Below are 14,471 nucleotides of genomic sequence, written 5' to 3'. Positions count from 1 at the left end.
ATCGGGATCTCAAGATTGATTATCTGCACTTTTCTGGGCCTTTCCAAGCCAGGAACCCTGGATGTACTGTAGTTGGATGTAAGGCATTCATGTTTTACTAAAGCTCCATTGTTTCCAAGTACTTTTCAACGTGCTGATTCAACTTTTCGATTAGGGAAATTATCGGCATTCATAAGACATATGGATGACAAGCACCCAGGTGACTGGTGGCCTCCAACATCTCAAGAAATGCACAAGCCAACAGAATTTTGTTCATTTGAACAGGTAGGCTCACGGATGGACTCCTTGCACCGACTTCATCTTCAGATGAAGACGACACTGATAGAAGACCAACAAGGACTCCATCAGCACCCACCATCACTACATTTGCAACTCCACCTCGATTAGGAACAGCGGTAGCTACAACAGAAAGCTCTCCACGATCTGGATCATCGTCTACAGGAAAATCAACACGATCGGAGAACTCATCACCATCAGGATCGTCCGTTGCAGGAACGCCTACTCAAGTGAAATCACCTTCATCAGCAGGAAGTTTGCCATTAACTGGATCTCCTACTTCTTCTCCTTCAAAGGAAGTGCCACCGGTAAATAGAAAATTGTTTAGTACCAGCGGAGCAGCAACGCGACCAGACAACGCTCCGTCCCCTGCTAAAAGTGGCGAGGACGACAGCCAAGGCAATCCGTTTAGATCTCCTGTTTCCTCTGAAAAGGAAGCAAGTGTGGAGACAGCACCACCAAAAACCAGAACATTGGATCCATATCCTACTCCGAGGTCACCCGATGTCGATGACAGCCGTCCAGGCGCATCATCGGATACCTCACGGCTCCAGCCTCAGCGTGCTGAATTGGCTTTTAGTGTCAAGCCTGCCATGGGACGTGGTGAGACTATTCAGCAGGTAAATCGCAAGTTGCAAAAAAATGAGTGTATATTGAATTCAGGTCAATTTCTAACATCACCTTAAACAAAATTAAAATAATTATAGGTACCAGGTTCTGTAACGTTGAGGATTCTAGATCATGACGGACACGAACTTCGTACCTGTAAACTAGAGGCATTCGTGACCAGTGATAAAGCAGTCACTTTTAAACTGACTGATGGAGAAGGAAGAAGTCTCCTCGAAGAAGCTCCGTCAGTTTGAATAATAATGGGATCAAAACTGTGAACTAATATAAAGACAACATTGGGCCTAAATAAAGTCGTTCTCAAGTCCACCTTTGGTTCTGCGTCTTGAAGAATCGTTCATTTTCATGTATGCTATGATATATACACATTTGTAGCTGTTCAAAATCTCAGAACAGAAGACAGAAAACCTGAAGAGGTCAACCTTTCCAAAAGCACTCGTTCTTCGCTCTACTCTACTCTAACCTCTCATCCCCTCCTTCAGCCTCTCGTAAACTCAACACTTCCATGGTTCCACGACCTTTAGTTTCAGATTGTAGCGTTTCTGTAATAGCCCTGAATTGGCCTGGGTCAATCAAACATATCTGTACAAGCAAAAAAAAAAACCAGTCAGAATTACGACCATAAACTATAAGATACTCACGCAATTTGCTTTTCACCTACCAGTTCATATTCATCACCCCAGTCTTCATCCTCGATGCTAGCAATCAACCCAGCCAATTTATCCTTAACTCGTTTCCCATCTTTGCCAGGCACAAGCAATCTCAATCGCATTTGTGCTCGTGCGATGGGTATTGTTTTGGCTTCCTGTAATTGTTTGATTACTTCTAATGCCTAACAGTCGAAAACGAGTGTTAACCTCATTTGGACCTGCGCGACTAGAGTATTTTCGTTCCCGCATACCTGCTGTTTCGCACTCCGATTAGGATGCACCGAAAAGTGTAGATCAGCCATACACTTTTCAATCATGGTTATAGGATATGGTCGCTTTGTGTCTGGATTGACACACTTGTCTGCCACTGTTTGGGCTATATCCTTGTGCAGTGTTTCCAGTTGGTTGGAGCGTTCCTTGTCGCCGACTTGTAGTTCTCCCTTTTTGAGAATCTAGAAGTGAATTATAGTCAGTATATGTGAATTCTCAACCAAGGCATACCTATGTTTTTGCTGCACTTTACAACATGTCGACAGGATACGTACTTCGAGCACAATAGTCCTGATCTCGTCAGTTTTGAATGCAGCCTGTAAATCCTCCTTGTTTGCTACTTGGCCCTTGGAGACATTCATGAATACTTGTTCGGCTTGCAGCACTTCGTCCAAATCAGTTTCGCTGTAATTTGATGTCGGTTGTGAGTGTGCAGATTAGCATAAAGCGAAAGTAGAGAAGGACGGTAAATGCATTTTTATCTGGTTTCAAACACAGGGCTACAATCTTTAACCACAAACTCACACGTTATTCCTCCATTCCAAGACCTTGTTCTTGTAGCAAGCAATTTCAAACCTCTTGCCTCCCTTCTTGAGACGGACTATCGAGACGTTCGTCAGCTTGACTTGATTCGATGGCGTCACTATACGAGCCATTGTATGTAGCTGCTTGTTGTCGTGGTATGTGCTTGCAGCTGCTCGAAAATTTGAAATTCAAAGTTCAGTCACGATCCAAAACAGTACACGCTTTCTATTTGCTTTCTGGTGCTTTCTATCATGAGATTCTATTATATTTTAGTATTTTACGTGACAAACCATATTATTATTTATATTATTGAAATCTATAGACCATGGTATTCCTCCCAATCTCTACAAACACGTCTCATCCGCCTGATCCAAGCTCCATTAGAGTTGATGTCCTCATGAGCATCAGCTCGGGCTTTTCAGCTGCTAACCGATCCAGAAACCACCGTCCAACATTCACGTTATACACGTCATCAATCCACATCAGTGTCAGTTTAGGACACGATTCGACGACAGCACGTACTCCAACATCGGATACCATCAAACACCCTTCCAAATCCAATGTCTTTAAGGATTTACAGTGCTGAGATATAGACATCAGGGCTCCATCACGTAATCCAATTACCTTGCCCAAGTTCAAGACTTTTAGTGACACACTACTCTCTGCGTTGGCAATGTATTCCGACAGTCCCGTATCAGTCAGCAGCGGACATGAACGTATCTCAAACGTTCTTAGCTTGGCCAGTTTACATAGACACAAGAGTCCTGCGTCCGAGATATCACACCCACTCAAGTTTAAATGCTGGAGCTGGCCACATTCACCTAATTGCTGCAGAGTCTCGTCCGTTACTCGGGGCCCATGTGCCAGTGACAGTGTAGATAGCTGAGATGCTACATTCAGATTCTTTAGCGATGTGTGGGTTATCTTAGTACATCCTTCGAGTGACAGTGACTTCATCTCGGGGCAGGCGGTAAGAATAAAGTTCAGCGCGTTATTGGTGAACTGTTTGGGTCGGGCCAGTTTCAGAGTGTGCAAATGGGGTGTTGCTTTACATATTTCGTGCTATGAGATGTGTGTTGTGAGTAAGGATACGGAAACGGGGGGATGAGCAGCTGCTGATTGTGATGGAATGATGTCCTGCTGCTAGTCGGTCCATAACAAATGCATGGCTGTTGGAGGCTGTTGTTGCTGTAGCGAATATGAAACATACCATGATGGAATCGTTCACAATATAATAGAGGTACGACAGATCAAGTACCTTTACTCTACTGGCCAGACAGGTCCGACTTAAAGCCTTTACTATCGACGTCCAACTTGAAAATGATCTATGTCGACAATTTTTGATGAATGATTAACCACCTGATTACACTTGAAGTCAACGAGCAGCTGAAGGACTTACCTGGCCCATGGAGCTTCCCATATGCAGTCCAGCACCAGTTCATGTAGCTTTCCATTACAAGCGAGAGCTAACTGATACAAGTCCTTCTTGTGGGTGACAAAGCTGAAAATGTGTGCGATTAGCTCTGTTGGCAGAGATAGGAGATCTGCCTCGTGACTCTCCTCGACTAGAGGCTTGTCACTCGATGGACTAATATCGGCTGTCATTGGATTCGCCCTAAAGTCATCGATTTGTGCAGATTTTGTTGAGTTGGGATGCCGATAAGAAGGAGGTAAGGTTGAGGCTTGAAAGAGCTGAGATTGCGTGGACTGTGATATAGTAGGTATTGGAGTGATGATCTACTGTCAGCGACCGCTAAAAGTTTGAATATTGTGGGAAGATTCAATTTTCTTAGACAGCAGATCATTCCTACACTACCATAGACACATTTGATCTAAAGAATTCTCATATCCTGTATCTTGACGCGTAAAATCACATTTATCGTGCAGTAGCTTGACTCGTTAAACCAATCGCTTCAATACGAAACTTATGATGCTCAACTTTGTTTCATTTGACACGAGACTATCAACACCGAAATTACCAGCAAAACACTTGAAAGCGTTTAGATTTTAACTTCATTCTAGAGTTCCTGCATTACCAAAAAAGTGGGCATTTAAACGTCTGGTCACTGGTTCTGTGAAACTCGGTGATGCAACACTGATTTCTCGTCAATTAGCGTATATCTGCCATAGTCATGTCTAAGGAGCACATTGACCCAAACACCCAAAGAGCCTATATCAAGGAGTAAGCTGTCGTGTTATTGCTGATTGTGTGTGGTTTTGAATTCTCCACGATCTACATCCTGACATTCATTCGTCAACACAGCTACTTGAATGAAGTCAAAGTAATCAAGAACTATGAAGCTGATACACTATGTGAGCAATCGTATCTACCTATTTGGGCTGTTTGTTTGCCCTTCGACACAAAGTGATTGCAACATCAACAATTCTGACTCATACTTCCAAATAGTGTCGCTTCCACCAATGGACGATCAAACTGTTAAGGATATGGAAGTCCTGAAACGCGATGGTTACATAAGTAAGCTGAAAAACTTGCTGCGTCTAATATTGATTGTTTTTTGGAATTTGACACCACACCTCAACATTTAGTAATCCCAAACGCTCTATCACAAGCCGAAGTAGCCAAGGTTCGAGCAGCCTTACAAGCCTGCAAGCAGAACTTTGGGCGAAACAACTTTGAGGGTGAAAAGACTATACGGATCCATGGACTCTTGGGAAAGCACCGTGCATTCGAAGGCATGGTTCAGCACCCCAGAGTGTTGAAACTCGTTGAACGTACATTGCTGCCCAATTTCTTGTTGCAATTGTATCAGTCTATTGAGATTTATCCTGGAGGTATAGTGATTTGAGAGTTTGATCGGTTGAGACCATCACATATATGTTTTTTTGTTGACTGGTAGCTTTACATTACAGAGACACCACAGCCGATTCATACTGATGACTCGCAAGTCAGAGTTGCAAGGCCAGTAAGTATCTTGCTTGAACGTGAAGAGGCAAAAAAAATCGTCTAGCTTATTCAGATTTGTTGCGCATTAGCACGACCCATTTTCCATGACGAGTATCTTTGCAATCGACGACTTCGAAATCGAGAATGGGGCGACAGTGGTATATAAGGGCTCGCATAAATGGGGTGATCGTCTCCCGGAGGACACAGACGTTCCTGATCGTGCCGTCATGAAATCTGGGAGTGTTATTGTCTAGTAAGTTCATTATTCCATCATTAGAATTCAATTCAATGGGACTAATATCCTCTTGCACTTTAGTTTCGGGACGATATGGCACGGAGGTGGACCCAACATCTCAAAAGACAAACAGAGGTTGGCTGTAACTGCTCAAGTATGAATCATTCTCTAGAGACTCGTTTTGTTGCGACGAGACTCACTCGATTTGTACTCCTTTAGTACTGCCAGCCATTCATCCGACCGCTTGAAAACCAGTTCTTGTCGGTCCATCCGAAATACATCAAAGGGTTTAGCAAGCGACTGCAATCCCTGCTTGGATATAGTATTCATCCCCCGAATATTGGGCATGTGGATGGAAGACATCCGTTGAATAAGATTTCTGACTCGTGAGTATATATTTGTGGGTGTGCTTGTCCTTTGAAGAGCTTAGAAATTTTGACGCATTCTTCAATCTCAGGGGTGAATTCATATATCCTGACCGTGTTGATGAGGATCCAAAGTCCAAGATGTAGTTTGCTTGGCAAGGTAGTTTCATGTGTTTGAGGGTGGTAACAATATGTAAAAACAACTGGGATTCGAAGAAGGTGTAAAGGACCCAATAGTTGAAAATGAATAAATGATGGTTATTTTGATATGAGACGTGTTCTTGTTAGAGAGTCGTGTAAAATTTAAAGTGCCAGACTGATTTCGACACGACTTGAATCCCTTGTGTGGTCTCGTTGGTCAGGGTGTCAACTCGACAACGGACGCAGCTAAAGCCATTTCCTGGTTTCATAAAACATTCCACTCATGTCAGGCCCGCCCGTCTGAGGAATCACTAGTGTCCATCAAAACACACAGTAGGAGGCAGGTGCAACGGTACGCATACACCTACTTCAAACTATGGAGACCTGTGGTGCCGAAAGGTAGGACTTCTAAAGAAATGTTTCGAAAGAACACGTCAATCCACACTATCTGAATCATCTTCAGCACTGCAACCAATATGATTTCTTACTTGCAGACTGAAACACGAAAGGAAGCAATCCCACAGAAGGCACAGAGAAGGAAACCACATAGCGAACGAATAACAAGCCACAAGTTTCGGAGCTGATTGAGTCAGAGTTACTAAGGAAGGACAGAGTGGTCGACGTTAACCAACAAAAATTCATGAAAAACCGTGCTCATGCTCTTTTACCTTCTGCGTCAACCAACCATCCAATCAAGAGTAACAGTCTTGTCCTTCATGCTTTTTAACACCCCAGTCATATTCCTCACAACATCAATAATATTTTGACGCACGGGGTGGGGTGATTGTACGTCAGATCTGGCGTCTTGGATATCACGATTCGAGACTTGAGGTCCGAAGAAGCAAAACGATTCTGCTGGCGAAGTTACATGTTTTCCTGAGAAACAGATATGTGATCCAAGACTCACCTTGTGCTTCAGCCATTTCCATACTTACGAGTCGTATCATAGAGATTCTTGATGCCATGAGCCAAATTAAATGTCTTGATTGACCGTGCAAGACCCATAACACCGAGATTGGGGTCTCCTAGAGATTTTGACGCCAGCATTATTATAGCAAGGTGACTTTGACATCATTCTTTAACTCCGAATGCCTTTCCGGGACACCCAGCACGAAGCCTGTTGAAAAGTGTGCTTATAACAACTTCATAGTAGTAAGACATGGTGGATATTGCGGATTTAAAGAGGTTTTTGTAGAGAACAACGGAATTCGTTTGTGTTTTTTGTTGAGCCCTAGGATCTTCCAGCAAAAAAACAAAAGCACAAAAGCACCTGATGCTTTTGCCTTCTGCATCAACAAACCATCCAATAATACTGCTGACCTACATATCGGGAAATACAGCACTGACATTCAGCACAGCGTGGGGGTATAGTAGCGTCTGGATGTCAAGATTCGAAACTTGAAGTCTGGAGAAGCAAAACATGAAGTTCGCCAAGGTCCATGCTGTCTTGAGAAACAGACATGTGATCCCAAAATGTCACTCCTCATGCTTCAGCCTTTTCCATAACGTTTTAGATCGTATTATCGAGGTTCTTGATGTAATTACTCATGAGCTCAATGTCAGGAGCCATATCCAGTGTTTTGCTTGACAATGCAGAACCTGCTACACTGAGAATGCTTCCTAGAGCTTCTAAAGCGAGCACCATTATAGCAAGGTGACTTTGATACCAATACTTCAACAACCAATTGTTGTTTCAGAGTTTAACCTTACTAAAGAAGTGGGTTTCATGAGCCTCCTCGATGTTGTAGCAGGCGCTCTATAGATACGTGCAGTGATACAGAAAAGTAGTATTGTGCCTCTCCTACTCTGTACCATAATGAACATAGTTCAAATGCCATATCCGGATTTTGGCTTATTACACCTTGCAGTAACAAGACAATCAAGAATTTGGGTTCAGTCGGTATTAAAAGATTGCCCACAGTTGAAAACGAAAAGATGTAAAGGTTCTTGGAACTCGAAACGTGTTGGTCTCATCAAAAACTTGTGTATAAATAAGTGAGAAATCCTGTACATCAGATGAGGTTCTTGTTTAAATACTGCTGTTTGGTACGTCTACTTTGTCTAGGAGACAATTCAACAGCCGGTTCAACCAGAGTCGATTCCTCTTGGCGTGGTGATTCCTCATGCGGATCATTCTTTATGACCATTCGACTCATTTTAGGTACACTAGTCCAAAGAATTAGGCATACTGTCGCCATCAATACACCAAGAATGAAGCGAGTTGAAAAGTATGCCAGTTCGGGGAAGAAAGTTGTCCAGAAGGGTAGGAGGTAGTATAAGACTATAGAGGAGACAATCGTGACGTCTTTGAAGATTTGAGAGATATCGTGAGATCAATGGCTACGAACTTTTTTGCATCGGTCAAATAATTCTCACATGCAGCCTGAACGATGAAATAAACCAATCCCACAGAAGGCATAAAGAAGCGAACCACATAGAGAACGGCCGAGGAGCCCATTATTGGAGCTGCTTGAGTTAAAATTCCTAGTTGAAACAGAAGAGATTGATATTGGGTCAACACGCAAAAAAGCACTACACTCGTCCCAGCGTTTTACCTGCAGGATCAACCAACCATCCGATTAGTAGTACTGTATTGTCTTTCATGTTGGTAAAGATAACGGTGACATTCTTCACAGCATCTGTAATATCTTGAAGCTCAGCGTGCAGTGATTGTAATTCAGAGCTAGCGTCACGAATGTCCCGATTCAAAACTTGAGTCAGTTCCTGCATGAAAAAAGAACCTTATCAGGATTCGAAGATAAACCAAACAAAACCGTTCAATGCTACCAAATTGTCCTGAGACACAGCCATCTGATTCACCAACGTTATTCCTTGTGCTTCAACCATTTCCATAACATGCAGAATCATATCATTCAGACTCCTGATATGATTACTCATGTCTTCAATGTCACTAGTCAACTCTGAAGTCTTGTTTGAAAGTGCAAGACCTGCCGCACTCAAATTGTCTCCTAGATATTCTGAAGCAAGTACAATGTCTTGCTGAGACTTTTCGAGCGAGTCCATGTTTTTCAGTGTAGACTGCATGATGGTGACGATTGTTTCCATCTGGACTTCGAATCCAGATACTCGTTTCTATTGAGAGGAATGTTAGTCGATGAAAAGGTTGCAAAAATAACAACAAACTTACGAGAAGCTCAGCATTCTTATCAAAGATATGGTCGCTTTGAGTTCTCAGACCATTCAATCCAGTAATCACAGCCTTCGTTGTAGAAGCAATTACATTCAAGCGCTTCATGTCTTCCATATGTTGTTCCTTCACGGTATGATGCATAATGGCCTGCGAGTGACCCATCTCCCTCATGGAAGTATACATTTTCTCTGTAGTTTAATGAAATTGAATACTTTTAGCCTTCAATAAGCGACAAAACATCAGCCACTACCAAGTACCTATTGCTAAATCTACGCTCAAAGACGAGCAGAGCACAAAAATATTTCTAAAGTAGCCGTCAAACGTAGTCCAAAACTGGCCAGATCCTATAATTATTATGGCCTTCATGCAGTCCGAGACACTTGTTTCTGATGCTACTGAAACTGGTTCGCATGCTGTTGGAAGAGAAATGTTTGCCATTTCCAGTTCACATCTGGCCAGTTCAATGGCAACTATTATTATAAAGTGATGAGTACTTAAATGAAGGTTAACAACAAAACAGCATATCCTCGTACACGAAGCCTGCATCCAAGCATTTGTCTCGAGCGTTCTACACCCAGTTTTCAGCACCTGCTCAGCAGCTGAATGATAACATGGTGACTTTGTTGCCATTTCTTTAACTATAGAATCCTTTTCGGTAGTGGCCCATATTGAGGATGTTGGTTTCATGGATGCTTCACCAATGAGTCGTAGCAGGTCGTCTATAGCATCGTCCAATGATATAGAAGAGTTGTAAAGTGCGTTTCCTGCTCCAGTATCTACAATTAAGACATTAGAAAGAGTGAGCTATGATGTTGGTTGGAATGTTTCAGACACACTTGAAGCACTTTGCAATCCAAAAGACTTTGGCAAACGACCATTAGCATGAGAGTGGACAACCAAAGCAAGCGAAACTAGACAAAGAGCCAGAAACGATAGTAGCGAGTCCATCTTTAGCATTCTTGTTGTGAAACAAGGTGTCGAAAGCCAAAGCTTCTCGTTTGCGTCATGAGAGTGGAGTGGTGTTCAAACAACTTGCTTTTCTCGACAAGCTCAAGTCCTATAGGAAAATATACACAAGATCATTCGTGATGGTACGAGAAGAGCACTCGGCCAATCGCTAGTGCAGAGATCTTCCAACGTAGCACTTCTGCTGGACATGTCTACGTGACAATCCAATATTGAGAGCATTTCTCACAACAAAAATAGTAATACACAGCTCATATTTCAATCGATTTTAAGAGGTAGGGATCTACTATTCCATCATCCACCCTGTGTTATTCAGAATACGGATCAAATTTCCGCAGAAAACACAAAAGCTCAAACAATCATAAAGCTGAATGGAAGCGGCAGCTTATGAGTCCCCTGCTGCACCTGCAGCTGAGCTTCAAAGAAATAATCATCGACGCGATCACTCTTGGTATTTACTTATTCTTTTCTCCATTTTCTGGGGGATTTTTTGAACTCTCTTAATGAGTGCTTGAACTTCTACTCTTTTATGATGAATTTAAAACGAATTCTTTACTTCAATAGGAACTTTGTCACAAACAATCCTCCTCTACCTCCCATATTAGCACCATCATCAACTAATAATCACACTCAACATCAAGAACACGAACTAGTAGATGGAATATGTATACAGTGTCGTAACGCCCTCACATCTGCATTCGAACATTGCCTGTCTCGTCGGACTGGCCTGGCCGAGTCTGAATCCGTAATACCAACCATCGAATCCATTCACCAGATCGACGAAGTAGCGGACGCAACTCAATTGCAACCACCACCATATTTCGAAGTAGTCCCCGATCCAACGTTAAAAACCAACAAACCACCATTATGGGAGGATCCAGCTACCAAAGTTGCCAGAGAACGATATGCGTGGCTGGAAGCTCGTAAAGATGCAGAACGGGAAGACCCATCAAATATGTATATAGGCAATGGTTCCATGCCAATGTTCTCGGGCATACTGTATAAAAGGCAATTGGCCGCGAGGGATCGTGAGATTCGCATGCTGAGAGAGAAGCTGTTTGACAAGGACAGGGCGGAACGGTATGAACGAGATAATGCAGACAAGCTACGGCATGCTTTAGGAAAGAGTATGAGGTTTTATGTGTATGCCGAAGAGTGGCAGCAACAGGAGAGCTCTAGGTTGCAACGGGATGTGAGGCTGCTGAAGGCTGAAATATCGTCTCTGATGGCGTTTCTCGTTAGTGCTGAAGAAGAGCGTCGTAAAGTATGTATAATAGTGTGCTATCGGCGAATGGAGTCCTAGTAGAGCACTTAATTGACATCTTTCTACTCGACAGGTGCTAGCCCAAATGGAGGAATTGCAGCAAGTCATCCACTCCAAAGATGGCAGAATACGGGAAGTTGAATTAGCCCGAGACGATTTCAAAGTACGGCTGCATGCTTCATTCAAGGAAACATTGGCCATGAACGAATCTATAGTTAAATTGCAAGAGCTAGTGGACCGAGGTGGTGAAGTTGTCGCCAAACGAAACGAATTACTACAGCAAGGTTTAGAACGAATGTCTCAGGACTACGAGAAAGCCCAATCCGAAGCTATAGAATGTAAAACCCGAGTCCGAGATTTGGAGTTTGAATTGGCAGAAATGCAACGCCAATTTGATCGAATGGGTAATGCCAGAACTGGAGCCGATAGAGAATGTGATCGATTAAACGCAGAGTGTATCAAGGCATCTGCAGAAATGAAGAAACTGAAATCGGATTTGGATTCTTCGACATCGTTAAATGTCAAGCTGGATCGAGAGTTAACTCTCATGACACAACTACAAGCTACAACCAAGACATCCCTCACCAGCCAAATAGAAGACCTCACCACCAGCCTCGACGTCATGACGAAAGCCAGACAGACACTAGATACCGAAGCAACACAGTTGCGTGCTGAATGCAAAAAACTGAAACAAAATCTCGATCACGTCACCAGAGCCAAGGAGACGTTAGAACGTACCAGTGGAGAAGATATAGGTAGATTAGCGGCCGATGTGTCTTCCCGAGATTCCACTATCCGAGAACTACAGTTCAAGAGTGCTGAAGACTCTCGAGTTCTTCGACAACTCAAGGACAAGAACGAGTCTTTGATGAGTCAATGTACAGACTTGATGAATGGTTTAGAGCACGAAACAGCCGAAGTCAAGTCTCTCAAGTTTGATGTCAACAAGGGACGACGAGCTGCTGACGAGCAACGACTCAAGCTCGAAGACAGAATAGACGAGATGAAGAAGAAGATGGAAGAAATGGCTGCTAATATCGAAGCTCTGGAGCATAATAAGGTTGATATGCAGGCTGAGTTAGACAGACGAGCAGAAACAATTGTGGAATTAGAGAACGAGTATGCCAGATTTAAGGCCGAATGTGAAGATACGATTACAGCTCTCAAGAAGGAGCTGTTGATGTCTACACAGGCTCATATGGCCTTGCAGCAACAGCACAATTCACTACTGGAGGCTCATTACGGATTGAATGATACGGAATCCCATTTACGAGCCGATCATGCGGCCACTACTGCCGAACTAGCTGCCAGGAATCAAGAATGTGCTGATTTGAAGCAAACACTGGCAGATTTAGAATCCCAACATGCCAAACTGAATGACTTGCACGCTGGCCTGCAACGAGAACAAGAAGACATGAGACGACATCTCGACTCAATCCAAATCAAATGCCGTGAACTCTCAGCCCATCTCGGCAATGTCGAAAAGGAATCCGCATCCACCATTCGAGAAAAAGAAGCCCTCATCTTCAACCTCACCAAGGATTTACACCATGCTCGTACGGAGGGCCGCCAAGCAATAGACCAATTCGAACCACACCGTATTGAAATGGATCGTGTCAAGGCATCGTTGGAAGTAGCGCGAGTCGACCTCAAATCCGAAATCCACGGCCGTCAACGCTGTGAGGCCAAACTCCAGCAGCTCCGTCTTGAATGCGAATACGAGAAAACCAAACGAGAATCACTGGAATCTACACTATGTGTAGTTGGATACCAATCTGAAGTTCGGCAAGCTGATAGGATATCCATATGCCGTGCCCGTGATCATTCCTTTGATGAAGCTAGTCGATTGCTCAAGCAACAATTGGAACGGTTGATGCAAACTGAAGAGCTGATGCCGCTTGTTATGAAGGGTGAAAGGCACGGTGGATGGCGTCCGGAAGATGAAGATGATATTGTGTCTAGTCCTGCTGTCACAATTGCCACTTTTGTTGCGCCGGATTTCGATGAAGAGTTCCCGCATGCTAGAAGACAAGTGGGCAATTTAAGTTTTGTATCGAATAGTGCGTCTGTTGATAAGTCTCAGAGGAGTTCGAGAATAGTTAAAAAGTAGTTTGAGAGGTGTGTCATAGTGATGAAATAGAATTGCAACTGAAATAAGAAAATCGACCTGATCAGTTTATAAATACTGTCATGAACTCCTTATTGGGTGTAAAGGAATGGGAGATGTGTTCTCATGGCAAAACGAGGGAGTGGCCATAAATCGAATAATTTTTGCTCATAACACTTGCGACCAGCAACTGATGTATGTAGAAGGAGTCGAATTCATTTCAGCATACAACAGCCATGCAATTCCGCAATACAATATGATTTAAGAGGCACGTCACTAGAAGGAGTCACCCATAGACACCCTAACAGGAAAGAAAGACTGACAAGGGACGACCTATTTCCAAATACGACGTCACGACCTGTATCTTTTACCGACTGCTGGGGCCATCCAAGCAAGTCTCCCCGATACAGAGGGGTTGGGTTTCCGCTTTTCTCACCACCGAAATGGATCATATATATACATAGGCCTAGCGGAAGCCAGGAGGCGCTATAAAAGAGGGAAAGAAGAAGGATCCTTACAGGAGAAAGTCTTGATCTTCGAGAGAGGAAGATACCTAGTGGAGGTGGAGTGGTTAGATCGTGCAGTTGAAAACGACATGAGCAAATACCTCGTCCTGGAAATGTATAAGCGTGTGAACAGCCAGCGCCACGCACAGCTTTTGGTGATGATATAAGTCCACTCCTCCTCCTCAACAGCTACCAAAAAGCGTCCTCCGTCCGCGCATGAAGCACAGTCAGATTTCACCCATCAATATCTAGTAAACGCAGCAAATGTTAGAGAACTTAATATGCAAATCACATAGAAGCCTGTTGCAACAATGCATACCTGCCAGATCAAAGCAGCAGGCTTGTAAGCCAATTCCTCCACCACCCAGCATTCACCCCACCCTAGTCCTGCAAGGTGAGCTTCAAGGGCCCCCGGGGATGAGGCATCCCCTTTCTCACCATTCAAGAGTAGTTAATTGTCTCATGTGCCCCTTGAAGGGATAA

General features: G+C 43.5%; 2 protein-coding genes across 2 annotated transcripts; one reads left to right on the top strand and one right to left on the bottom strand.

Moving 5' to 3' along the window:
- Window positions 1-1,356: 1,356 nt before the first annotated feature.
- SmJEL517_g02015 (uncharacterized protein) lies at window positions 1,357-2,479 on the bottom strand (the record flags this gene model as incomplete). Its single annotated transcript, XM_031167943.1, has 5 exons — window positions 1,357-1,485; window positions 1,565-1,735; window positions 1,805-2,005; window positions 2,099-2,228; window positions 2,349-2,479. The coding sequence occupies 5 exons, from the start codon at window positions 2,477-2,479 to the stop codon at window positions 1,357-1,359; spliced, it is 762 nt and encodes a 253-aa protein (XP_031026121.1).
- Window positions 2,480-10,482: 8,003 nt separating this feature from the next.
- SmJEL517_g02014 (uncharacterized protein) lies at window positions 10,483-13,485 on the top strand (the record flags this gene model as incomplete). The annotated part of the gene is made up of 3 exons (XM_031167942.1): window positions 10,483-10,562; window positions 10,676-11,375; window positions 11,449-13,485. 3 exons carry the CDS (start codon window positions 10,483-10,485, stop codon window positions 13,483-13,485), a joined length of 2,817 nt encoding a protein of 938 aa, XP_031026120.1.
- Between the last annotated feature and the right edge of the window lie 986 nt (window positions 13,486-14,471).

The sequence above is a fragment of the Synchytrium microbalum genome (genome assembly GCF_006535985.1).
Source record: "Synchytrium microbalum strain JEL517 chromosome Unknown SmJEL517_scf0007, whole genome shotgun sequence".
In the NCBI taxonomy this organism is placed as follows: domain Eukaryota; kingdom Fungi; phylum Chytridiomycota; class Chytridiomycetes; order Synchytriales; family Synchytriaceae; genus Synchytrium; species Synchytrium microbalum.
This window is presented reverse-complemented; position numbering and strand designations above follow the sequence as displayed.